Source organism: Eptesicus fuscus, chromosome 13 (genome assembly GCF_027574615.1).
Source record: "Eptesicus fuscus isolate TK198812 chromosome 13, DD_ASM_mEF_20220401, whole genome shotgun sequence".
Taxonomy (NCBI): Eukaryota; Metazoa; Chordata; class Mammalia; order Chiroptera; family Vespertilionidae; genus Eptesicus; species Eptesicus fuscus.
The window spans coordinates 47,191,106-47,218,288 of NC_072485.1; the positions used below are offsets into that span (position 1 = coordinate 47,191,106).

Below are 27,183 nucleotides of genomic sequence, written 5' to 3' on the forward strand. Positions count from 1 at the left end.
GGTTCTCTCTACTTTGTAAGTAGATAAAATGGGCAGTTGATCCGTAAGGTGCCCCCAGGAAGAGGGAGATAAGATAGTTCTCTGAGAGTGAATTTGGTCACGATCTGTGCATGACCATGCACAGTCTGCATGAGGGAGGAGACCAGGTAGCCAGGTTATAACCTTTGGATTGGAACATAACTGAAGACTGTCTCAGCAGAAGAAAGGTGCTCTACACACAGGCCACCAAAATGGAGGTCTAAGGAGCATGCTGTAGGAGCCCAACATAGATAGTCAGGGTCACTGTCCAGTGAACATGTGTCCCTGAGGGCATAAGTGCCCTGCCAATAGGCACAGGCCCTCACTTCCCTCCGGTGACACTTTTAGTGATCCAAAAACAGAACTCAGAAAACAGAACCTGAACAAAAAAGCCCCCATTTTTTTGTACTGGTTTCTCACCAAACAAGTAGCCTGTCTATCCAAACTGAGAGAGGGATCAAATGAATCCCAAAAGAAATCCCCACGCTGTGAGATTTCTTGTAGAATATGGGTGCCAAGTCTCAGAGGACAGGTTTAGAACATGTGATGATAAGGTTATTTTTTTTAACTGCCTCAAGATTTTTATGGCAAATATTAAAAGTTTTGAGGGCATCTAATAAAAGAGTACTATGCAGATTGATCATCACTGCAACACACAATATAGCTGCCCCCATGTGGTTAAAGATCCTGCCCCCATGTGGACACAAGATGGCCACCACAAGATGGCCAGCAGGAGAGGGCAGTTGGGAGGTACCCTGCCTGCAAGGGAGGGCAGTTGAGAGGGACCAGGCCTGCAGGGAGGGCAATTGGAGGTGATCAACCCTGCAGGAGAGGGCAGTTAGGGGTGACCAGGCCGGCAGAGGAGGGAAGTTGGGGGCAAACAGGCTGGCAGCAGAGTGGTTAGGGGGTGATCAGGCTGGCAGGCAGAAGCGGTTAGGGGCAATCAGGAAGGCAGGCAGGCAAGCAGTTGGGAGCCAGCAGTCCTGGATTGTGAGAGGGATGTCCGACTGCCCGTTTAGTGCAGCAGACTGGTCCCCCGGGCAGTCGGACATCCCTCAAGAGGTCCCATATTGGAGAGGGTACAGGCTGGGCTGAGGGACAACCCCCCTCCGTGCACGAATTTCGTGCACCGGGCCTCTAGTAAAGTATATAATTTTCTGCACACACAAAAAATCTGGTTTCTAATATATTCAAAGAGTTGTGCAACCATCACCATTAGTTAATTTTAGAACATTTTCATCACCCCAAACAGAAATCCCATATCCATTAGCAGTCACTCCCCAATCCTCCCTCCCTCCCACCTCTGGCATCTTTTAATCTTTTTGTCTATGGATTTGCCTAAATGGGGTCATACAATATGTGGTCTTTTGTGACTGGCTTCTTTCATTTAGTATGTTTTCACAGTTCATCCATGTTGTGTCATGTATCCATACTTTATTCTTTTTATTAAATAATATTCCATTGTATGGATAGGCCACACATATTTAGTTTATGCATTCATCAGCTGATGGACATTTGGGATTTTCTACTTTGGGCCTATCTGGAATAATGCCGCTATGAACAATGTGTACATGTTTTTATGTAGACACTAGAAGCCTGGTGCACGAAATTCGTGCACGGAGGAGGGTTGTCCCTCAGCCCAGCCTGTACCCTCTCCAATCTGGGACCCCACAAGGGATGTCCGACTGCCCGTTTAGGCCCGATCCAAGGGATCGGGCCTAAACGGGCAGTCGGACATCCCTCTCACAATCCAGGACTGCTGGCTCCCAACTGCTTGCCTGCCTGCCTTCCTGATTGCCCCTAACCGCTTCTGCCTGCCAGCCTGATCACCCCCTAACCACTCTGCTGCCAGCCTGTTTGCCCCCAACTTCCCTCCTCTGCCGGCCTGGTCACCCCTACTGCCCTCTCCTGCAGGGTTGATCACCTCCAACTGCCCTCCCTTGCAGGCCTGGTCCTTCTCAACTGCCCTCCCTTGCAGGCCAGGTGCCTCCCAACTGCCCTCTCCTGCTGGCCATCTTGTGGTGGCCATCTTGTGTCCACATGGGGGCAGGATCTTTGACCACATGGGGGCAGCTATATTGTGTGTTGCAGTGATGATCAATCTGCATAGTACTCTTTTATTAGATAGGATAGAGGCCTGGTACAGGAGTGGGGGCCAGCTGGTTTGCCCTGAAGGGTGTCCCTGATCAGGGTGGGGTTCCCTTGGGGCATGGGGTGGCCTGAGTGAGGGGCCTGTGGTGGTTTGCAGGCGGGCCATGCCCCCTGGCAATGCAAGTGGAGGCCCTGGTATCTGGAATTTATTTTCCTTCTACAATTGAAACTTTGTAGCCTGGAGCAGAGCCAAGCCTGGGGCTCCCTCCGAGGCCCGCAGCCATTTGTGTTGGGTTATAATTGAAACTTTGTTGCCTTAAGCGGGTGGGCCCGGCCAGGGTGTGCAGAAAGCTTTGCTTCCCCAGTTCCCGGCAGCAACCCTGGCCTGCTCTCTCAAGCTCCATTCTGCCGCCATTTGTTTGAATTTGTTTACCTTCTATAATTGAAACTTTGTAGCTTGAGTGGAGGCTTAGGCCTGCAACGGCTGGCAGAAAGCGTGGCTTCCTCTGTTACCTAGGAAACCTTACTCTCTGTGGCTGTAGCCATCTTGGTTTGGGTTAATTTGCATACTTGCTCTGATTGGATGGTGGGCGTGGCTTGTGGGTGTGGCTTGTTGGTGTGTCAGAGGTATGGTCAATTTGCATATTTGTCTATTATTAGATAGGATGTTCCCATTTCTCTTGAATACATAGCTAGAAGTGGACTTGCTGGGTCACAACACTATGGTTAACATTTTGAGGAACTGCCAGACCATTTTCCAAAGTGGCTGTACCATTTTACATTCCACCAGCAATGTATGAAGGTTGTAATTTCTCCAAATCCTCACTAACACTTTATCTTTTTTTATTTTAGTTATCCTAGTGGGTGTGAAAAGGTATCTCATTGTGGTTTTGCTGGATTTTTTTTTAATACACACCTGTATATGGGTATGTGCACACCAAAATGTTTTGAAGGACAGATGTGGTAGACTGTCTCCAAACCATAAGAATGGAAACTCCAGAAGGGCAGAGATCTTAGTCTGTTGTTTTGTTGTTGTTGTTTTTGTTGAGATGGAAACATCAATGATGAGAGAGATTCATTGATCGGCTGCCTCCTGCACACCCCCTACTGGGGATCAGGCCTGCAACCCGTGTATGGGTCCTGGAGCAGAATCAAACCCAGGACCCTTCAGTCTGCAGGCTGATGCTCCATCCACTGAGCCAAACCAGCGAGGGCATCTTGGTCTGTTTTGTTTACTAATGTTATCTCAAGTGCCCACATCAGTTCCTAGAACACTATAGGCCCTCAATAAATATTTGCTGGATACTTATATATAGTTTCTAATTTGTCCAAAATAAAATTGTTTCTGATAATGTTTCAAGTTCTTTTCAAATTTAAAAATGCATAAAAGTAAAAGTTGTCCATCTTGATTTTTCAAATTAGAGTATTTTGGAATAAGAACATTCTCTGGGTAATAAGCAGTAAAAATCAAACTTACTCAACTTCCTGTAGACTTTTCTCAAATCTTTAGATGGTTAAACTATCCACAGGTAAAAGAAATGTCAATGACAGACCTTTATCCACTGGGAATGTACAGCTAGTGAAGGACTCCTAGGGTATGTTTGGCACTTCTGAGCTTCACGTTCCCTCTTTCTCTAAGCTCCATCTCCAGGGCCAGCTGCCAAACAGGATCTATCAGTATGGCCTTAAGCTCTACTTGCAGGACAGAAGCACCACTTTTAAAATGTCTGACAAACACACAGATTTATGAAGTTTATTTTTAAACAAAATTGTTTAGATCCTATTTAATTGTTTGTTTACCTATTTCTAATCTCACTCCATGCATACTATGTACCATTCTCCAAAGCTAGCCACTGGAAGAGTATGGGAAAGCTAGTAAGTGAAAACAAGAAGATAGTTTGCACAGCACAAAGAGGCTTGACATTCATTACCTGTTTTACTTGGAGTCCATGACTCCAGATCCTTTCCAAGAGGTCACAAAGGCTGGCAATCAAGGTGTTCTCTTCCACCCCTGTGATGTTGACCTCCCCGTGCCCTAGCTCCACAGCCTCTCGGCCCATCTTCTCCACCAGCATTCTCTTGGTCTACAAGGAATCGTCAGTAGGATTAGACAACCACAGTGAACAAGGTCACATGCAACTGGAGAGAGTTGTGGCCACTTGCACGTCTGTTGGGCTGGGAGGGACAATATAAGTGAAACCCAGATACATAGAGTATCTCCACCATATAGATATAGGTCAGGTCATGATGAAACGCATTCTTTAAAAGTTTAGTTAAGAAGATAAGAACATAGCAATTACTATATGACCCTGAACAAGTGATTTCATCACTCTGGATTCAGTTTGTACATTTATGAGATAAAAGGAGTTGAATAAAACTCTAGTGCTTATTGTAAAAAAACACACCCACATACCGTATAATGATAATCTCAGCTTTAATTCTAGTTGCCAGGTACTCTATTAAGCACTGCATTATCTCATTTAAGACTCCAAATAACTCTATAAGTATTATTATTGTTCCCAATTAATTGATAAGGAAATCAAGGTCCTAATTTACTGATAAGAAAAAGTAACTTGCCAAAATCACACAGCAAAGAAATAGCACATCAGGCCTTTGAACCTAAAAATCTGTCTGAATATTGAGTCCAAGTTCTTAAGTAAGATTTAACCACATTATAAATTTGTGACATATAAAAATTTAAAGAGCAGGGGGAAATCACTACTAATCTTACCTTTCAGAAGCAACACTTTGGCATATTTCTTTCTAGTGTTACTATTTTAAATGTTTTTATTGCAAAATATACCTCTCATACATATGTATATGTGTGTAGCTACATATATATGTATACACACACACATTGTTATATTATAACCATCACCCAGGTTAAGAAATACAGTATTGTCCATGTATACCTTTGAAAGATCTTACATACCCTCTCTAATCATCCTCCCACTCTAAAAGTGATCAGTATCCTGACTTACACAATACTACAGAAAAGCAAGGAAATAATTTTCACCTATATTTGTGTTCCTAAATAACATAGTTCAATTTTGCCAATATGTTTTCTTTTGTGATTTGCTTTTTCACTCAACTATATATTTGTGCAATTCATCTACATTGATGGGTATGGTTGTTGTCCGTTTCCACCACTGTATAACATTCCATCAGATGAATATACTATAATTTACATACTGATTCTCCTACTGATTGGTATTTGAGTTTTTTCCAGTTCAGGGCTGTTATAAAGAATGCTGCTGTATACTTTCTGCACATTATCTCCTGGGTCATGCTACAAAGGTTTCTCTAGGGAATATACCTAGGAGAAGAATACTAGATAATGTTAAGCTGCTTTGCAAAGTGGTCATACCAACATACACTTCCAATAATATGTCTCTTCATAATCTGAAAATGCAGGAAAATCTCTTTTCTTTTTCACTGATGAACAAACAGGATATAGTAGAGATCAAGTTAGTTGAATTGTCCTAAAAAATATGGCATACCAATTTGGTTGAAAGGCTACATTTTTATTAGGTAAGAAATTACATTCATAACTAAAACATTAAAAATTAAGAATGTGCCATGGCTGGTTTGGCTCAGTGGATAGAGTGTTGGCCTGCGGACTGAAGGGTCCCAGGTTCAATTCTGGTCAGGGGCATGTACTTTGGTTGCAGGTACATCCCCAGTGGGGGGTGTGCAGGAGGCAGCTGATTGATGTTTCTAACTCTCTATCCCTCTCCCTTCCTCTCTGTAAAAAATCAATAAAATATATATTTTTTTAAAAATTAAGAATGACTGTCATTTAATCTAGCAACCCTTATCATGAGTATATATCCAAAAGAACTAAAATCAGAATCTCAAAGAGATGCCTATATCCCACCCAACATTATTCACAACAGCCAAAATCTGGAAATAGCCCAAGTGTCCATCAACAGATGATTGGATAAACAAGAGGTGATATAGATACACAATGGAATATTATTCAGCCCTAGAAAAGGAAGGATATCCTGACATTTGCAGCAACATGAATGAACCTGGAGGAACATTATACTAAGTGAAATATGCCACTAAATTGTCACTAAAGCACAAATACTGCACTTATATGAAGTATCTAAAATAGTCAGACTCACAGAAGCAGAAAATAGAATAGTGGTTACCAGGGGTTGTGGGGAGGGGAATTGTTGCTGGATAGATATGAAGTTTCAGTATGCAAGATGAGTAAGTTCTGGAGATCTGTTATACAACATAGTACCTATAATTAACAACAGTATTGTACATTTTAAAATATGTTAAGAGAATAGATATCATATTATGTTCTTATCACAAAAAACAAACAAGTGAAAACCACAAAAGAACATAAGAAAATTTTGGGAAGTAACCGATATATTTAGTACCTTGATCGTAGTAATAGTATCATAGGTGCATGTGTATATCCAAAGATGTATACATTAAATGTGTGCAATTTTTTGTACATCAATTCTCAATAAAGCTTTTTTTTAAAGTGACTGTCTTGGTAGAATTGAGAAAAACACCCCATAACAGCTTACACTGAATAACACACTTAGGCCTGGCACATAGTAGGCATTCATAAACTCTTGTGTCTAGACATATGAAATCACTGCTATCAAATTAAAATAGAGGCAACATTTTCATGTGTGTAAGACTAATCTGCTGAAGACAATTCAACAACAATGATTTCAAAAATGTTAGATGTCTAAAATTAAAAACTGTATCTCTCAGTTTTAAATAATACATATTTTATCAACAAACTGTGCTTGCTCTTGATTAATGGTTTATTTTATGTAAAACAAATATGCCGCCTAGCCAGTGTGGCTCAGTGGTTGAACCAGGAGGTCAGGGTTTGATTTCCAGTCAGGGCACATGCCTGGGTTGTGGGCTCCATCCCTAATGTGGGGCGTGCAGGAGGCAGCCGATCAATGATTCTCTCTCACCATTTATGTTTTTCTCTCTCTCCCTTTGCTTTCTCTCTGAAATCAATAAAAAACAATTTTTAAAGACAAGGAAAAAACAAATATGCCTAATTCCAAGTAAAAAGGATCTTAAAATTCATACTATCCCATTACATTAACAATATTTTTAAAACCAAGAAAGGTCAGAGCCAAGCCTTGGCCTTACCTTGGCTGCCAAGGGAAATAGCACACACACAGAGGCGTCCACAGCTCACCTTGTTGCGGCATTCCTTCAGCAGGCCCTCTACAAACTTCCAGTTGGTTTGGGCAATCACTGACGGGGAGAGGTTGGACAGTTTGGGCTGGCGGATGGTGCTGCCCATATTCCTGGCTTCTTGGATGTATTTCTACAGCAAACGGAAAAATCAAAGACTCTATCCATACACACAAAGGATAAGCGACCAGTACTGGTGAGTGCCTGAAGAGGGCACTACCACCCAGCACTTTCTTACTGCTTCTTTCCAAGGCTCAGATAAAGTTGGGGCAGAAAGTTTAAAATGTAACTCTGTAGCCCTGGCTGGGTAGTTCAGTTGGTTACAGCACTGTCCTTATACCCCAAGGTTGCAGGTTTAATACCGGGTCAAGGCACATATACAAGGATCAACCAATGCATGCATAAATAAGTGGAACAACAAATAGGTGTTTTTCTCTCTCTCTCTTTAAAAGCAATCAAAGAGTTTTTTTCAAATGCAATTCTGTATAAAAGGGAAAACCTGAGAAAATATGAATTGTTTTCTCTGATGTAAAGCACTTCATAACTGCTGTAATTACCTTTTCTTTAAAGATACAAAAAAAAATAAAGCTGCAGCATGTATAGATCAGTTTGCCATCCCAAATCTCAGAGTTGTGGGATTACTGAAAAAAATCATTTTACCTACTAAGCTGGGAAGAATTTAACTCTTCTGCCCACAGCAAAGATAACTACTGTTGTCATCATCAAGTGTAACAACCTTGCTCAAAATAACAACTGTATTTTCTGCAAACGGCTGGTGATTCTCCACATGCTGTTTGTTTTACACAGAATGTGTATAAATGCAGTGAACTGCACACTGACATCCTCAGTATTCCAGGTCACAACAACACTTTTACCCTAGACTTCTTCTTCCCCCACATTTATTCTAGTAGAACATTTCTGTCTGGCCCCCCCAATCTGCCCTTACTACCAATCCCCAAGGTTAGGCTTCAATTACTACCTGGACTACCACTACCTGCCTCCTAACTTGCTAGCTATGTAGCTACTTCTAATACCTCCTTCCTCCAAACATTCTGCCAGTCTTCATTACACAACAATCACCAAGCTTTTGGTCCTATATTTCCTCTACTTAAAATATTTTTCTTTGTCTCTATAACAATCCTATCATTCTCCAAGGCTTCAAACAGATTTTAACTCCACCAAAAAGTTTTGTTTGATGATTACCCCAAGTAGAACTGACCTCTGCTTTCTCTAATCAGTGATCAAACACTGGCTTGTCTCTTATGTGACCCTTTAACAAGACTCTTCTACTAAAGTTATTTGTGTACCTGACTTTGCTCCCTTAATAAACTGGCTAACTCCTTGTCATCTTTATATTTCAAAGTGCTTACGACAGTGATTTTGACCAAGAACATGTGCTCAATAAATACTGCTGAAAGAAGTAATCTGGAGGTGAGGTGGAAAACCCAGGGGAGACTTTAAAAATAACACCAATACCCATACCCCTTATAGCACACTCGCAAAAACTCTAAGCACAACTGTATCCTATAAATCAGCAGTTAAAAATTTATAACCATACCTTGCGATTTTAATATATTCCATTAAAATATAGCAAAGGCAGTTGGACATCCCTCTCACAATCTGGGACCTCTGGCTCCTAAACTGCTCACCTGCTTGCCTGCCTGATCGCCCCCTAACTGCCTCTGCCTGCCTGCCTGATTGCCTCTAACCCCTCTGCCTGCCTGCCTGATCGCCCCCAACTGCCCTCCCTGCCAGCCTGATCTCGCCCCTAACTGCTCTCCCCTGCCGACCTGATCGCCCCTAACTGCCTCTGCCTGCCTGATCGCCCCTAACTGCCCTCCCCTGCCGGCCTGATCTCACCCCCAACAGCCCTCCCCTGCTGGCCTGATCTCGCCCACAGCTGCCCTCCCCTGCTGGCGACCCAGCACTGACTGTAGGAATGACTTCTGGTGTCTGGTTGTCCGTTCGGTCGTTTTAGACATTATGGACCCTGGCTCTTTATATATATATATATATATATATATATATATATATATATATGTGTGTGTGCGTGCGTGTGTGTGTGTGTGTGTGTGTGTGTGTGTGTGTGTGTGTGTGTGTGTGTAGATAACACAATTTGCAAGGTATTTTCTCAAAGAGAAGTTCCTGAAACAGGTTTCTGAAGGTTAAATTCCCATTTTCACAACTTCTCTACAACTGAGTCAGGCAGGCAGGGTTTCCAACTTGAGTTTTATAACTAAAAGCTTTACTGGGAACAAGTTAAGTAGAGCTGAGAAACTCAGCCTATAAGCAATGAGCACTCAGGAGGTCAAATCAAAAAGCCTCAACCCCCCCCCCCCCAGGCACCTGAAGATAACATTCCTCTCCTTTGCTCCTCAAAGAAAAAAAGTCAAGATTATCTGTTTTAAATTATGATACACAAAAAATAGAGGGAAAGTACTCCCTCCTCCCAGGTTCAGATATTGACAGCATTAACCCAAGTTCAGCTTTTCTTCCTTCTAATTCTAACAGAATTAATTCTTCACTACCATACCACACACAAAAGAAGCCTCACAAATTTTAAAAGGATTTCTCCCAAGTCTCAGGCTCTTATCTCCTGAGGTTCTGTCACACTTCCCCGGGAGTATGATGTATGAGAGAGTACTGAAAGGACAGTGAAAGGCTCTCTTCTAAGACTGCCATCATTCCTGAGTCGGCTGCAAACAGGGCCTGGCTCAGAGAGAGGACCTACATGGTTAGTGGCTAGCTGTCACGTGTAAAACATCATACATCCTGGATTTGTCCTAACCTAGGCCCAGTATCAAGTATCAGGAACTACTCTATTAATAACCCTTCTTTATGGGGAGAGGTCTCTAAATGTATAGTAGAGGCGACCCCAACAGTCTGCACAGACAATCTCTGCTTAGACTCCATCCCTGTAACTTCCCTACAACAAATCCCATTATAATCTATAGTAGGGGTGGGGAACCTTTTATCTGTCAAGGGCCATTTGGATATTTATAACATCATTCTCAGGCCATTCAACATTATCAACTTAAAAATTAGCCTGCTGTATTTGGTCAAACATTTAATTAACCCCTAATGCCATGACAGGGCCAGACCAAATGATTTCATTGGTCTTATATAGCTCGAAGGCTGGATGTTCTATATAGGGTTGGCTGCTTCGTTTTTTGGCCTCAAATAACCTTCTTGGTTCGGTGGTCACTGTACTGTTAGGACACTTGAATCAGACCAGAGGTTAAAAAAACAGAAAAGAGAAAGAGAATGTAGCATGATAATAGGCCCATTCCTTGTCAATCATAAGGTGGCTTACCTCTCTCTGGTCATTGTCTAAACGCAAGTGTTCTGTGTGCTGCTTCTGCCGATCTTTCCTCCTCCACTGGGCAGGGGCATTCCTTTTTGTCCATCTAAAAGAATCAAAACAGGCAATTAACAATATCCCAGTAAAAAGTAAGGTCAGCCCTGGCCGGTGGCTCAATGGTTAGAGTGCTGGCCCACATACTAAAGCAAGCATGTCAAACTCAAAGGCTAACATGGGCCAAATAAACAAAGTTTAAGTTTATGTGAGCCACAAAAAAACAAAAGCTTCAATTTTCATAAAAACATATGTTTATTTCGATAGAGACATGCTGAATACAAAGGGCTGAAATAAATGAGTAATCGTTATCATAAAATAGAACATTTTAATAAAAATTAATATTTTTCCTTGAACATTAACTTACCAGACATTGAATAACTGCACAAATTAATAAGCATAATGCAAATAAACCTATTTTTCTTGTTCTCCAAAAGCGAAATATTTCCTGTTGTGCACACCAAACAAGTCAGTACAAGACTAATGATGTGGCAATCGGCTGCCAAAATATTCACTGCTAATATTAGTGGAGAGAAATGGTGTACCTGTGCATAAGGCACGTAAGGGAAATGAATGCAACATGATTATAGTAATCAGTCATTAGCAAATGTTGTAGTTCATCTATATATAAAAAAGACTAAATAACCGACCATACGTCCATCCAACCGGTACATATGACACATACTGGCAATTTAAAAATAAACACTGACTCACGCATGCGAGATACATATAAAGCTCTGGCTGGCGCCAATCGCACGCATGTGTTTCAATCTGTCATTGTCGATCCTGAATTTGGTTGTTTAATTTAAAGACAGTTTCCCATGATACCAGGTGCTGGGAAATTTGGTTACATGCAAAAAAATGAAACTAGATCACCAACTTACACCATACACAAAAACAAATTCAAAATGGCTAAAGGATTTGAATGTAAGACGGGAAACCATAAAAATCCTACAAGACTCTATAGGCAGCAAAATAGCAGACATATGTCGCAGCAATATATTTACAGACACAGCTCCTAGGGCAATGGACACTAAGGAGAAAATAAAAAATGGGATTACAACAAAATAAAAAGCTTCTGCACAGCAAAAGAAACCATCAACAAAACAACAAGAAGGCCCACTGCATGGGAGAACATATTTGCCAATGACATTTCCTATAAGGGCTTAATCTCCAAAATTTACAGAGAACTCATACAACTTAACAAAAGAAAGATAAATGATCCAATCAAAAAATGGTCAAAGGATGTAAATAGACACTTTTCAAAAGAGGACATACAGAAGGCCCAGAGACATATGAAAACATGCTCAAACTCACTAATCATCCGAGAGATGGAAATCAAAACAACAATGAGGTACCATCTCACACCTGTCAGAATGGTTATCATCAACAAACAACAAGTGCTGGTGAGGATGTGGAGAAAAAGGAACCCTCCTGCACTGTTGGTGGGAATGCAGACTGGTGCAGCCACTGTGTAAGACAGTATGGAGTTTCCTCAAAAAGTTAAAAATGGAACTCCCATTTGACCCAGTAATCTCACTCCTAGGACTATATCCCAAGAAACCAGAAACACCAATCAGAAAGGATATATGCACCCCTATGTTCATAGCAGCAAAATATGCAATAGCTAAGATTTGGAAATAGCCTAAGTACCCATTAGCAGATGAGTGGATTAAAAAACTGTGGTACATCTACACAATGGAATACTATGCTGCTATAAAAAAGAAGGAACTTTTAACATTTGCAACAACATGGGTGGAGCTGGAGAACATTATGCTAAGCGAAATAAGCCAGCCGGAGAAAGATAAATATCACATGATCTCACTCATATGTGGGATATAATGATCAACATAATTTGATGAACAAGAATAGATCGATCTAGAGACAAATGGTGGTGGGGGGGGGCAGGTTAGAGAGCAACCAAAGGACTTGTATGCATGCATATTAGCATAACCAATGGACACATACACTGGGTTGGTGGGGGCTTGCCCAGGGTGGGAATGGCTGACGGGAGGGCGATGGGGGCTCAATTGGGGAAAAAGGAGACATATGTAAAACTTTAGACAATAATAAAAATAAATAAATAAATAAATAAATAAATTGCAAGGACAAACTCTAGACAAGAGTAGGAATATTCCTACCTAAACCTGTTTTCAGACATGGTCAGTTATATGTTGCTTTCTCTCAAGTTCGAAGAACATGTGACATTAAAGTTAAAGTTGTAAATACTTCATCACAAGGGAAATTAGTCAAGCACTCTGAAAGTGTTTTTACTCTTAATGTGGTATACAGGGAGATATTAGAATAAGTTTAATCAATTTATCAGTCATTGTTTTTATCAATGTTTTTATATCATGTTTTTGTTGTTTTATATCATGTCTTTGTTGTTGTTATAGCATGTTATTGTTTATTTATTAATCAATTTATATATTCTTTTCATATACATTTTACTAATTTTCTTTCATCTCTGACACTTCTATTACAGAGAAAGGGCAAATAGTGATATTAAAATATTTCTTCTAATTAATTTCCTTCAATGTGCACGAATCCATGCACCAGGCCACTAGTTATTAATAATCCTATATAATAAAAGGGTAATATGCAAATCGAATGAACCGGGGAACAAATGGCTGCTGTGACGCACACTGACCACTAGGGGGCAAGCGCAGTGGCCTGCCTCCGCCGCCACAGTCAGACATCCCCTGAGGGCTCCCGGACTATGCAAGGGTACAGGCTTGGCTGAGGGACACCCTCTCCCCACCCCCAGTGCACGAATGTCGTGCAGCAGGCCTCTAGTTATGTATAACAGGATATTTTAAAAATTAAATTGCATACCGTTATATTGGCTGGGCCACGAGTTTGATATGCTTGCACTAAAGGGCTGCGGGTTCAATTCCCAGCCCAGTTGGGGGCATGTGTGGGAGTCAACCAATCAATGTGTCTCTCTTATACCTCCCTCCCTTTCGCTCTCCCTAAAGATCAATAGAAAAAATAGCCTCTGGTGAGGATTAACAACAACAACAAAAATTCTTTTTAAAAAAAAGTATGGTCAACTGACAGAAGAAAACTGGAATGTCTAGGGACCAATGCTGGGCACAGAAAACCACCAAAGAGTCACCAGAGATAGCTCAGAGACCCTGGGGAAGAGCAGCTTAAAGATCAGTGAGTGGGCAAGAAAAATAACTCCCCAGGGAACACAGACCTCTCTCTCTCTCTCTCTCTCTCTCTCTCTCTCTCTCTCTCTCTCTTCAAACATCTACATGAAGTTCACATGCAGATCCAAAACTATACTCAGCTCTGTCTGGGCTTTGTTATACTCATCTCCAAACGTAACTAAAGAACAGCAATCCTGCTAAGTTACCTACTTCCAGTTCAGACTCCATTTCAACTACCACTTACTGGAGCTAAAATGCCAGCTACATGTTGTATGGGATTTAGTCATGAGATCATTTTAACCCTTCTGGCTTTTTGCAGGTCCTGGGCATGTGGGGCTATCCCAATTGGCACAGTGGAGACAGAAGCTGATGATACTCTGTCACCCATTTTCTTGTTAAAAAAGTGAAAAACATGGATAATTTTGGTCTTCTCCATATTTGCTTTATAAAATTCAAGGGTCTTCTACCAGCTCAGGCTCAGATACTGGACTGTTAGGGAACTGAATCAGGGAATCCCTGGGGTTGACTCACTTGTTGCTGGCTGGCCCAATGGAAAGCACATCAGACTGCAACTTTGGGAAGAAGCCTGGTTCATACTTTCCTTGTCCAATCTTCATGTCAAGTAAATGGGGGTGAACCGCAGTATGGTCTATTTTTGCCAGACGCAGCTCAATTGCTTTCTCTGGATAAGAAAAAAATATCAAACTTTTAAAAAATATACCATATTCTGGGCCATATAATACTCAATAAATTTAAAACAATTTGAATAATACAAAATATGTCCTCTGACTACAATAATCAAGAACATCTTAAAACTAAATAACACACTTCCAAATAACCCTGCCATCGAAAATCAAAAGGGAAATAAAAACACAAAATATGAGAATTTGTAGTATGTCATTATTACTTGAAAGGAAATTTATGGCACTAAATGCCTATCTTAGAAAAAGAAGAAAGGTCTCAAATTAATGACCGTGGCTTCCACCTTTAAAAAACTAGAAAAAAAGACTAGCAAATTAAATTCAAAGTACAAGAAAGGAAAAAATAAAGGCCAGAGTGAAATCAATGAAATAAAAAGACAAATAAATAAATCCAAAAACTGTTCTTTCAAACGATCAGTAAAATTAATAAACTTCTAATCAGACTGATTAGAATAGAAAGGAAAAAACACAAATTACCAATATCAGTAATGAGAGAAGTGACAGACTCTACAGATATCAATATAGGACATATTACAAAAAACTTAATGCCAACAAATTTGACAACAGGTGAAAGGGACAAATTCCTTGAAGGATGCAAACTGCCAAAGCTCACTCAAGAAGAAATAGTTCATCTGAATAGCCCTATTTTTTAAACTGAATCTGTAGTTTAAAATCTTCTCTCACAAAAAAGCAGCAACAACAACAAAAAAACCACCAAGCCCGGAGGGCTTCACTGATGAATTCTGCCAAACATCTAAAGAAAAAGTAGTATCACTTACACAAGCTCTTCTGGGAAACTGAAGAGGAGAGAATACTTCCTAACTTTTCTTTCAGGCCAACATTATAGTGACACCAAATCAGAGAAGATATTACAAACAAACTATGAACCAATATCCTTCATGAGCATATATGCAAAAATTCTAAACAAAATTGTAATAAATTGAATTCAATAATATACAAAAAAGATAATACATCATGATCACATAAAGGGTTTATCTCAAGAATGCAAGGTTAGTTTACATCTTTAAAAATCAATAAATTGCCACATTAACAAACTAAAAACCACACAATTACCCCACTAAAAGGCTTAACCAAGAGGGTTGTCATCTTAATGAAAGACCTGAATCGAGAGCTGAAAGGTAAAGACAGAGGCTAGAGAATGTACTCAATGAAGGCAGGACTTTGTCCAAATTGTCACCAGTTGTATCTTCAAAACTTAGAAAATGGCGCCCTAGCCTGTGTGGCTCAGTTGGTTGGAGTGTCGTCTCAGAGGCAACCAATCTCTCTGTCTCTCTGTCTCTCTGTCTCTCTGTCTCTCTCTCTCTCTCTCTCTCCCTCTTTCCCTCTCTCCCTTCCTCTCTCTATAAAATAAAATAAATAATAACTTTTTTTTTTCAATTCCCAGAGAAGGCTGTGTTTAAAAAAAAAAAAAGCCTCTTGTAAACATGAGGCAAATAGCATGAATATAAGTCAATACACTAAGGGTAGGTGAGTAAAGACAGAACCTCAGTTCCTGATTACACTGTCGAGCAGCTGAACCAACACCAGCAACCACCAATTCTGCATTTCTTGCTAATCTGGGAAAAATATCTCCACATCTTTCTAGCCCCCTGCTAATTAGCTTCTCTTCTCTATTACCTACAGCAGGACCCATTCCCAATTGACACAGTGTTAAAGGATGAAAAGAGCTAACCAGGCAAAAAAGAAAGGAAAGAGCATTTCAGGCTATGGGAAACACTTATGCAAAAGCAGAAACAGAAAGAAGCTGGCATGTTTAGGAGCAGGGACACATTAGTGACATAATGCAGGAAGCCAGAAAGTATAGCAACAAGGAGGCCTCACCTGCTTCATCCACAGTGGTACACTTCTGGTACATGGATGTGCGGAGAGTAGGCGTCCGAACATTCAACAGCCTGATCTTATCTACTCGGGAATCGAACACCCGGAGCACAGGGTCTTTATCATCATCATCATGAAACATAATTTTATTGTCAATGAAAGAAGCAAACATCTGGGTCTCCAGGAATCTTGAGAGAAAGGGCAAGTAGGGCTCAGGCTGATCTGATAGAAAAGATGCCTGGTGAGACAAGGAAACAGACAGTCATCAATCAACAGAGAAGAGGAAAAAGGGAAAAGGGTATGTCACCTTTGACCAGCAAAGGCAACACACACCCAAAGGATCCAATGGGATAATTCTCTGAAGCTTCCTAGGTCTTTATGAAAAGCCAACAGCAAAATCTCTTCATCATTTTTTTTTTAAACAATGAAGGTAAATCACCTGACAATAAGAACCAGCACTCTGTTGTAAAGCAGCAAGACCTTGCATTTTATCAGCATCAGAAGGATCATGAACTTGTTTCCCATATTTAATCCCCACATTTAATCTTTTTTAATATATTTCTTTATTGATTTCAGAGAGGAAGGGAGGAGGAGAGATAGAAACATCAATGATGAGAGAGAATCATTGACCGGCTGCCTTCTGCACACCCCCTACTGGGGATCGAGCCCGCAACCCAGGCATGTGCCCTTGGCCGGAATCGAACCCGGGACCCCTCAGTCCGCAGGCTGCCACTCTATCCACTGAGCCAGGCCGGCCAGGGCCCCACATTTAATCTTGAACAACATAGGTTTGAACTGCACAGGTCCATTTATACACATATATTTTTCAATAAACATACAGTTGGCCCTCCATCCGTATCCCCAGATTTTGCATTTGTGGAGTTAAACAACTGCAGATCAAAAATACTGTTGGGCCCTAGCCAGTTTGACTCAGTGGATAGAGCGTCGCCCTGTGGACTGAAGGGTCCGGGTTCGATTCCAGCCAAGGGCACATGCCCGGGTTGCGGGCTCTCGATCCCCAGTGGAGAACATGCAGGAGGCAGCCAATCAGTTTTTCTCTCTTATCATTGATGTTTCTATCTCTCTCTCCCTCTCCCTTCCTCTCTGAAATCAATAAAGAAATATATTTTTTTAAAAACACTGTTGAGAATCCATGGATGTGGTGGGCTGACAGTATGCCTTTTTCTACACCATTTTTAAACCGGCCGGCATGGCTCAGTGGTTGAGCATCAACCAGGAGGTCATGGTTCGATTCACCTTAGCTTTCTCCCTAACACATGCCTGGGTTGCAGGTTCGATCCCCCCCCAATTGTGGGGCGTGCAGGAGGCAGTCAATAAATGATTCTCTCTCATCACTGATGTTTCTATCTCTCTCTTCCTCTCTGAAATCAATAAAAATATTTTAAAAAATAAAAATAAAAATGGGACTTGAACATCTGCAAATTTTGGTATCCACAGGGTCCTGGAACCAAGCACCGACAGATACCAAAGGACATCTTGAGTTTTGGAGGAGTCAAAAGTTATAGACAAATTTCTGACTATGCAGGGGATTGACACCCCTAACCCCCACATTGTTCAAGGGTCATCTGTATTATGAAAGAAAAACTCATTATCAGTTAAATCTTCATGCCTCACCTCCCTCCCCAGCAGATTAAACTCACTTTATCAAAGTTTTGCATCTGTTCCCTGTTATTAAACCAGGACTCCTTATCCTGGCTAGGTTGAATGACAAACACCTCATAATCTGCAAACATCTGAGTGAAACGATTTGCAAAAACTTCCCGGATCTGAATGTTTAGCTGGTAAATCCTGAGTTCTTCTTCATCACACTGAACTTTCAGATCCTTATTGCTGCTGGGGTCTTCACGCACTTCCAGCTATAAAAAAAAAAGAGAGAAGTGACAGCTGAGAACACACAAGCTTTTCCTTTTATCCCAAAGAAATGCAACTGGTTCGTTCCTCTCCCCTTCCCCCACATCATTTACTTCGCAGCAAATGGAAAGGAGGAAAAAAGAGAAAATGGGAGAAGGAAAAAAAGAAAGGAATTCTGACATGGAGAAGAGATAAATGAGATGTTCCACTTGCAGGTACTCAGTAACTCGGTGAAAGTGATCATTATGGGCAGAGAGAGATTCAGCAATAGAGAAAGGTGCAACTTATCTCAAGGGTCTGGGGAAGGTGGGAATCTGGACGTCAGTAAGAAAATGATAACGCAAAGCAACATGGTTAGATTCTAGCTCTACCTACATCTCTTTGATTTTCTCCCACATACACTTTCCTTATCTTTCTCCCTAAGAATTTTTCCTTACTGTGTTTTTCTTTAACCTTTTTAATATATCCAATACTTCTCTGCTCTACAACTGGCCATGATTTTTTTTTAATATTTTCAATTACAGTTAACATGCAATATTATTTTATGTTAGTTTCAAGTGTATAGCATAGTGGTTAGACAATCATGCACTTTACAAAGTATTCCCCTGATATTTCCAGTATCCAACTGGCACCATACATAGTTACTACTAACTGGCCATGATTTTTTAAAAAAATATCTGCTCAACTAACTAAATAAAGCAGGAAAATGAAATGTTTCACACTTCACTAAAATATACCCCAGCAAACCCTGGCCTGTATGGCTCAGTTGGTTAGAGCATTGTTCCATGCACTGAAATGTCCCAGGTTCAATTCCCAGTCAGGGTACACAGAAGAGGCAACAGATTAATATATCTCTCTCACATCAATGTTTCTATTTCTCTCCTCTCTCTCATCCTCTCTCTCTTTCTTCCTCCCTCTCTTAAAAAAAAAAAAAAATAGCCCAACAAAATGATTACACTGGCTCATTTTGCTTATATGTAATTTAAAATTTTAATTTAACAATGAGAATAGGGGAGGCTGAAGAGATGGGTAAAAGTCAAAAAAGGGAGAGCTAAGTACATCCCTGGAAAGAGCACAGGACCAGAATTCAAGGGGATCCTAGGACTACGCTCTAGCCTCAACTCAGCCACTTACGAGGCTAATGTTAGGCCAAGCACTCAGGCTCTACTCGGTTCCTTGAGTGCAAAGAGAGATAAGCCCTTGCCAGTTTGGCTCAGTGGACAGAGCATCAGCCCGCGGACTGAAGGGTCCTGGGTTCAATTCCAGCCAAGGGCATGTACCTCAATTGCAGGCTCAATCCCTGGCTCTGGTTGGGGCGCGTGCAGGAGGCGACTAATCAATGTGACTCTCTCACATTGATGTTTCTCTCTGTCTCTCCCCCTGCCTTTCACTCTCTCTAAAAAATCAATTGAAAAATATCCTCAGGTGAGGATTAACAAAACAAAAAAAAGTTAGTTAAAAATACCTGCTCTGTATGCTTTAGGCTGCTGAGAAAGAGGTCTGAACACCAAGATTACCAATATCATCCCTCTGAGTCGCTCTGCTGCTGTGTTCACATAGGATGAGAGCAGACTCTCCTTGATGCCCAAGTGAGAAAGCACCCAGACTTAATCCAAGATTTAGATTCCAGTAGCATTTACGAGGATAATGTTTTCCAAAGCTGAATCCAGTCTCCCAAACCAGAGCATTCTTTCACCGCTGACAAATACGCCTTTTCCTGAACTGAGTGCTTTCTCACCCCACAACTTATTTACCAGGACAGAAGCCTAGCACAGACCAAACCTGTCACAGATTCATACACAGCATCTTACCTTTTCCAGGCTCACCCCAGTCCTCTTGACCAAGGCTTGCAGCCGGGCGATAGTTTCATTCTCCTTGAGGAGCTCATAGGAATGCAAAGGGGAGCCTGCGATGTTCCCATTCCTCTTGTCAGAGACAAGCTCAGAGGCCCGGAGCCTCTTCAGCTTGGAGGCACTCTCACTGCAATGAAGGTTCCCTTCAGGGGGAATGCCAAATGCCATGAGAATCTCAGAGACTTCCTGGACAAACTCCAATTTGTTGGGAAACTGAGGCAAGTCCTCCGGCAGCTCAATGAAGTGGTTGTCAATATCCACAAAGCAGAGGTTAGCCTGGCAGTCAAAAAAGGATGAGGAGTGTGAACCGAACATTCAGAAAGTTTTAGAAAGGATAATGAACAAATAGAAAAGAGAAAACATCTGAAATGGGCACATATGAAGTCCAGTGTAAAGAAGATGGGGCTTGCCCTAGCTGGTGTGACTCAGTTGGTTGGAGCATCGTCCCATACACCAAAAGTGATGGATTCGATTCCCAGTCAGAGCACATACCTAAGTTGCGGGTTCAATCCCTGGTGGGCCTGTGTATGGGAGGCAACCAATCAATGTTTCTCTTTCTCTCTCTCTCCCTCTCCCTCTCTCCTTCCCCTTCTCTTTAAAAATCAGTAACACATATCCTCAATAAGGATTTTTTTTAAAAAGAAGATGGGGCTCAGGAAGAAAATAGACCTAGGTTCCAATCTTACCCTGCCACTTCCTAGGTGTATGATCTTGAGAAAGTTACTTAACCTCTCTGATTCTGCTTCCTCAGAGTGGTAAGGATTATTATGCTAAACATAAGTATTTAGCATCTAGCACAAAAGTCTCACAAATAATGCTCATAAAATGTTTGATTCATGAATTCTTACAGTAGTAAAAAGAACACCAGGAATAAGTCAGAAAGTCTAGGTTTCAGACTTGACTCTGTCACTATCTCTCCATATGACCCTGAGGGGACCATTACCTCTTTCTGATTTGCAAGATTTAGTGGCTGTTCATGATGTTTTCTGTGCTTCCTTCTGGCTTTAAGATTGCTTCTGGATAGAGAGACTCTCATACACTGCTGGTGAGGTTGGTAATCTAGACTAGCAAAGAACAATTTGGCAATATCTATCTATTCTTATTTTACAGACAAAACTGGCACAGAGAGATAAATTTGTCCCAAGTCACACAGCTGGTAAGTGGTAGAGCTGGGATTTGAACTCCGCTTACCCTGACTTCAGTCATACCCTCAAGCTCTTAACCATCCACTCTTCCCCTTACTGGTCTTATATATTTCTTGTTTGACTTAACTGAAAGTTAAGGAATATTTTATAGTTCCTGTCCCTAATGGAATTGTCTTGCAATTGTAAATCAGAAATGCCTATTATTTTATATTTATCTTATGTCCATGAACCTGTTCTAGCCAAGATAGGTGTCATTTCCTTCATTGAACTGTACTGCTGTTTAAAAATTTGTCTCTTTCATTCATATAACAGGAATATTACCTATATCACAGGTTTGTTTTGAGGATTATAAAACAATGTCAAAGACTTAGCACAGTGCCAGGCCTATAGAATACAACAAATGTTAATTAACATTGTTAATGTAAAATATAAAATTTCAATAAATAGATGTGTATATATACAGTACTACTAAATAGGAAAATTCCATAATAAAAGATGCTAATGTTGGTATCATCAGATTTGCTTAATTTTGCCACTGAAATGAGTGAATTTAATTTACACTTCTGATCACTAGTGAAATTTTAAAATGTGTATGTTTTATGCAATACCTTTCATGTTTTTAACCCGCTTTTCTATTGGGTTACTTATCATCATTGTTACTGATTTGTAGAAGTTCTTTATTATCTGCTGATGCTAATACTTGGTAGGTTGTATGTGTTACACATATCTTGTCATAGTTATCTTTTCACTTTTCTTAATTTATAAAATCAAATTTATTCATCTTTTATTTTGTGTTTTCTGTATCCTGTTTAAGAAGTCCCTACCCAGATGTCAGAAAGGTATTTATTAATATTTTCTTCCAGAATTAGAGTTTTGCTTTTGACATTTAACTTCTTAATCCATCTCAAGTTTATTTTGTTATGGTGTAAGGATCCTTTTCTACTATTTTCCTCTTTGAACAAGCAATTTTTCCAGTTCCGATATGAAGCAGTCCCTCCTTTGGCATGGTACCTCAATTGTATAACAAAGTGATGGTCCATTGATCTTTTTGTTTATCCCTGTACCTATTAAGTCTTGCATTCTAAAAGAAAGGCAGGAGGGTAACATAAGTCCAGCTTAATATAACTATTTCACAAACTCTCAACCTATTAAAACTGAATGTTTTAACATGTCTGTGCATGCATTCATTCAATAAACATTTGCTCAATGTATAAATTATTCTGCCTACCAATCTATAACTAAAAAAAGAGAACTTTCAAAAAAAAATAAAATAAAATAAAATAAAATAAATAAAAAAAGAGAACTTTCCTATATCCATGATTCAAAGATTAGGAGAAGAATCACTTTAAATTTAGCCTTCTAGAGTTCCTCACAAAATAACAACTTTAAGCCCTGTCTAAGTTAAAGGGCCAATAATGTTTAAGATCTAAAAATAGGCTATTTTTGTTTATTCCATTAAGACTTTAAAATTATAAATGCTTTCAGATCAAATAATTTAAAAAGATAGTAAAGTCGGAATTAAATTATCTAGTCATGAAGACCACCTGCCTGCTTCCTTAGCCCTGTCCATACAGCTAACAGAAGAAAGCACTGTGACCCACCAGAGACACAATGCATTTACCCCATGGGTTCTCCTCTTTAGAAGAAAAAAAGCAGTTTGTGGAATAGGAAACACAGAGGTAGCTAAAAATAACTGCATCCGCTCAACAATGCTTGGTTGGCTTTTCTCCCAATGCTGTGAGTCAAATATAGAATGTCTGTAAAGAATTTTATTAACTCCAAATGCTATATCCACATATTGAAGTTACAATCCTGATCAGAGGTGGCTAGAGGAGAGGAAGCCACTCAGGCACACTTCACAGATGGGCTAGAGGAAGATAGGTGCCTATGAGTAGATTCCACTTAGCCATTCTTTGCAGAGTTGGCTTAAAGGAGGTAAAGATAAGAAAGCAAAGTAAAAAAGGAGGCCATTCAATTGCTAGGCTCATAGAAGAGCCTCATGCTATTTCCTGCCAGCACAGATAGGGCTCTGACGACAAAAGTGTGCCTCAAATTCTCATTCACCCCTTTCCTCAGCTGAGACGAGGAGAACTGCAAAACAGACTGGCAGACCAAAGTATTCTGGAAGAGGCACTAAATCCAAGTGATCAGTTTTCCTCAATTAACCTCCTGCCTTCTTGGGAAAGGCCATGTGAAGACTTAACGGCTCTGAGGTTGTAACCACATGGATCCCCCAAATCCCAAAATCTCTCCCAAATCTCTTCCTGCAGGAGATCACAATGCCCTTTCCCAGCCCTAAGTTCCTAACGCCAAATCACAGCCAGCCTGACCTCCTCGTCTCTCTCCATGTTATTCACTATTGGAAGGGAAGCCCAATCCACAAATTACTGGGAAAAGACACTGTAAGAGTATCCTGAAAAAGATGAGGGAAAGTAGGAGAGAAAGAAGGGCACAAGATAGAAAGAAGTAGCACCCCCTTCTTTACTCATACTTCTGCGTGCCTCTCCTGACATAGTTGTGGATGAATTGTCTCCTTCCTGAACTCAGACAATGAAACCCAGAAGAGAAGGATAGGACAAAGGATGCTTCACAAAGGAGCCCAGCACTCTCACTTGCTAAGGGCCAGCTGAGATCATGTGTTGGTGTAAAAAGAAACAAAGGGCTTTTGAGACTTTTGATGCTCAAAGATGGAGCAGCAACTGATGAATTCTGACATAGAGGAGGGTCAGGGAATGTACACTCTACATCGCTCTAGATCAGGGGTGGGGAACCTTTTTTCTGCCAAGGGCCATTTGGATATTTATAACACCATTCACAGGCCAAAATTATCAACTTAAAAATTAGCCTATTATATTTTGTCAAACATTTAAATAACTCATCCTTAATGCCTTGGCAAGGCCAGACCAAATGATTTCTTGGGCCTTGTTTGGCCTGAGGGCCGGACATTCCCCACCCTTGTGATAAAGTCCCTTTTACAGATCAAGCTTGCCCTACCCCAGTACCCCGATAATGCCCTTTTGCACAGGCCCAGGTGAATTTCCCTAGTACTGCCTCAAAGCTTCCTTCTAGCAGCATAAACATACCACCAGATGCCCACCAAAATGTTGAAAGCAGTTATCTCTGGGTGGTAAAATTTGAAGTAATTTTCACTTTATTCTTTATGCTTTTGTGCATTGTTAGAATTTTTTACTATATACTAGAGGCCCAGTGCATGAACTCGTGCACCAGTGGGGTCCCTCAGCCTGGCCTGCAGGATCGGGCCAAAACTGGCTCTCCAACATCCCTCGAGGGTCCTGGATTGCAAGAAGGTGCAAGCCAGGCGGAGGGACCCCACCAGTGCACGATCAGGGCCGGGGAGGGACATGGGAGGTTGGCCAGATGGGGAGGGGCTGCAGGAGGGCTCCAGGGCATGTCCGGCCCATCTTGCTCAGTCCTGATCAGCCAGACCCCAGCAGCAAGCTAACCTACGGGTCAGAGCATCTGCTCCCTGGTGGTCAGTGCATGTCATAGCAATTGGTCAACCAGTCAACTGTCTGCCCCCTGGTGGTCAGTGCATGTCATAGCGAGCAGTTGAGTGGCCTTAGCATATCATTAGCATATCACACTTTGATTGGTTGAGCGGCTGACCAGACGACTGGATGGACACTTAGCATATTAGGCTTTTATCATATAGGATGTACCATTTATGAGACATCCCAAAGTTGTCTTTCAGCAATACTATCACTCATTATGTGTACCCATGGGTAATACACAGATATCCCAGAGGACATCTGCTAAAAATCAATGTATAAAATATCCAGTTATGAAACTGCCCCCTGAAACCCTATAATTGCTTATTAAGTATAGACAGGTATTCTATAGTCCCAGTGTCACCACTCCTTCCCAAATAGACCACAGGGAGAATCAAAGGATGCAGCAATGATGTGGAAAACTGCAAAAGTTAAAGCCCCAATACCCAGAACAGCGTGAACTCTCAGGTTTCTCAAACAAGCCTGCTAAGAAAACTGCTAATGTCCTTGCAGCATCTTCATACAAACATATATATGAAACACACAAAAAATGATGCTGAGCCTTAGCCGGTTTGGCTTAGTGCATAGAGAGTTAGGCCATGGACTGAAGGGTCCCAGGTTTGATTCCAGTTAAGGGCACGTACTTCGGTTGCATGCTAGATCCCCAGCCCGATGGTCAGGGTGTGTGCGGGAGGCAACCAGGCAATGTGTCTCTCTCACATCAATGTTTCTCTCTCTGTCTCTCCCATGCCCTTCCACTCTTTCTAAAAATCAATGGAAAAATACTCTCAGATAAGGATTAACACAAAATAAAACAAAAAATAAATACTAGTAAAACAGTCCATTAAAAACAAAAAAAATGATGCTGAGTGATCCTAGAGGGAACAGAATTTGCCCTAAGTATACAGCAAGCTAATGCCAAAGATTAAAATAAAACTGACAAATCTGGCTTGTTGCCTAGTGACCTATTAGATTATGCATGTAGCATGCCTTTTTGGCTTTACAGTTTCAACCATTTTTTGTTATTTTTATTTTGACTTTACAAAATTATAATTAAGTTTACTAGGAAGAGATGTCAATATTAAATATGCATTTGTTTAGAACAAACAAACAAAAAATCCCTGTTCTCCAATCTTTGGTATCTACTCTTTATGTATACACAGTGTCCCTAAAAAATATATACACATTTTCACAGCTGATAGCTTAATTTTGAAAATGAAATGTATTTTAATAAACACTGCCTTTATAATTATTCAAAGTGTGTATATACATTTTTTTGGAACACCCTATATTTATCAGTAGACAAATACATATAAAAACCCAATACTCCAATTCAATAGTTTTCTCCATCATTTAGATATTTTCTTCCTTTATTAATCTTGTCCCATCCAAAATAGCACAAAGCTCTACAGAATCAAAGGAGCAAAAGAGGTAGAAATAAAAAAAGCTACAAGAAGACATTTTAATTCTAAAACCAAAGGAGAGAAATAAAAGAGTACAGAGATTCATTTGACTATAATTTAAATATTATAAATGTGATCTGAATCAGCTATTTCATCAAGCATGCTGTCCAGATATGCCTAATAACCTGAATGCCACTCAGAAACAGGAGGTACCCTTACTCATATTCTTCAGTTACACCCCCAAAATTTCCTCCCCAAAAGAATTCTGATGGAGGAGAGAAAGTCATGTTCCAAAGTCGTCTTCCCAGACCTTTCTAATGTCTAAGAAAATCAGAGTAGGGCCCAGCCGGTGTGGCTCATCGGTTGAGTGTCGACCCAGGAACTAAGAGGTCACCCTTTAGATTCCTAGTCAGGGCACATGTTTGGGTTGATCCCCAGTAGGGGGGAAGAGGCAGCCAATCGATGTTGATGTTTTTCTCATTGATGTTTCTATCTCTCTATCCCTCTCCCTACCTCTCTCTCTAAAAATCAGTAAAAGCATATTAAAAAAAAAGTCAGAGAAGGAAAGCTGTTTTCCCATCTAGTTTCATAACAGTCACAAAATGACCTAAAAAGGTATACCAGCTCTATTGGTAATTGTAGGAAAATAAAAAGTAAAACAATGTTATTTAAAAGCATGCTTTAAATCTATTTAGAATGAACTAGAAAATAAACATGTAAATACTATTTTAATCAATTCTTTTGGTATTTAAAATAGGAAAGAAGAGCAGGCCACCCTCACAGCAAGAGAAGCATTCTCTCAAGGCCTTCCTATACTGAACAAGGAAAGTTTATGAAGCTGACTCTGTACCACAAGAATCACAATGATCAAGTCAACTTTTACAGATCAACGGTGGCCTGTAAAAAAAACACCCAATGATTTATTAATATACAGCTGATTACTAGAGTAGATATAAAATTCTATTTTGTGGATTTCCTTAAAATAAAGGGGGCAGAAGGTATAGAAATAAAATATAATGTATAACTATTGAAGCTCTGGGCACTGAGAACATACGATTCCT

At 40.5% G+C, this 27,183-nt stretch overlaps 1 protein-coding gene and 1 long non-coding RNA gene across 3 annotated transcripts in view; one reads left to right on the forward strand and one right to left on the reverse strand.

Annotated features, from left to right (window-relative positions):
* LOC129151347 (uncharacterized) overlaps nt 1-17,813 on the forward strand; it is a 30,133-nt gene extending 12,320 nt beyond the window's left edge. The window contains exons 2-3 of the long non-coding RNA XR_008558029.1: nt 8,654-8,721; nt 17,799-17,813. This is a non-coding gene — a long non-coding RNA (uncharacterized LOC129151347). The remainder of the gene's footprint in view (nt 1-8,653; nt 8,722-17,798) is intronic.
* The window catches only part of DENND5A (DENN domain containing 5A), a 77,648-nt gene that overhangs the window by 15,312 nt on the left and 35,153 nt on the right, over nt 1-27,183 (reverse strand). For both annotated transcript variants that reach the window (XM_054725785.1, XM_054725786.1), the window contains exons 6-12: nt 20,024-20,341; nt 18,002-18,217; nt 16,344-16,578; nt 14,332-14,482; nt 10,604-10,697; nt 7,292-7,423; nt 4,041-4,193 (exon numbers count right to left, since the gene is read on the reverse strand). In XM_054725785.1, the coding sequence (XP_054581760.1) occupies nt 4,041-4,193; nt 7,292-7,423; nt 10,604-10,697; nt 14,332-14,482; nt 16,344-16,578; nt 18,002-18,217; nt 20,024-20,341 (1,299 nt within the window). The remainder of the gene's footprint in view (nt 1-4,040; nt 4,194-7,291; nt 7,424-10,603; nt 10,698-14,331; nt 14,483-16,343; nt 16,579-18,001; nt 18,218-20,023; nt 20,342-27,183) is intronic.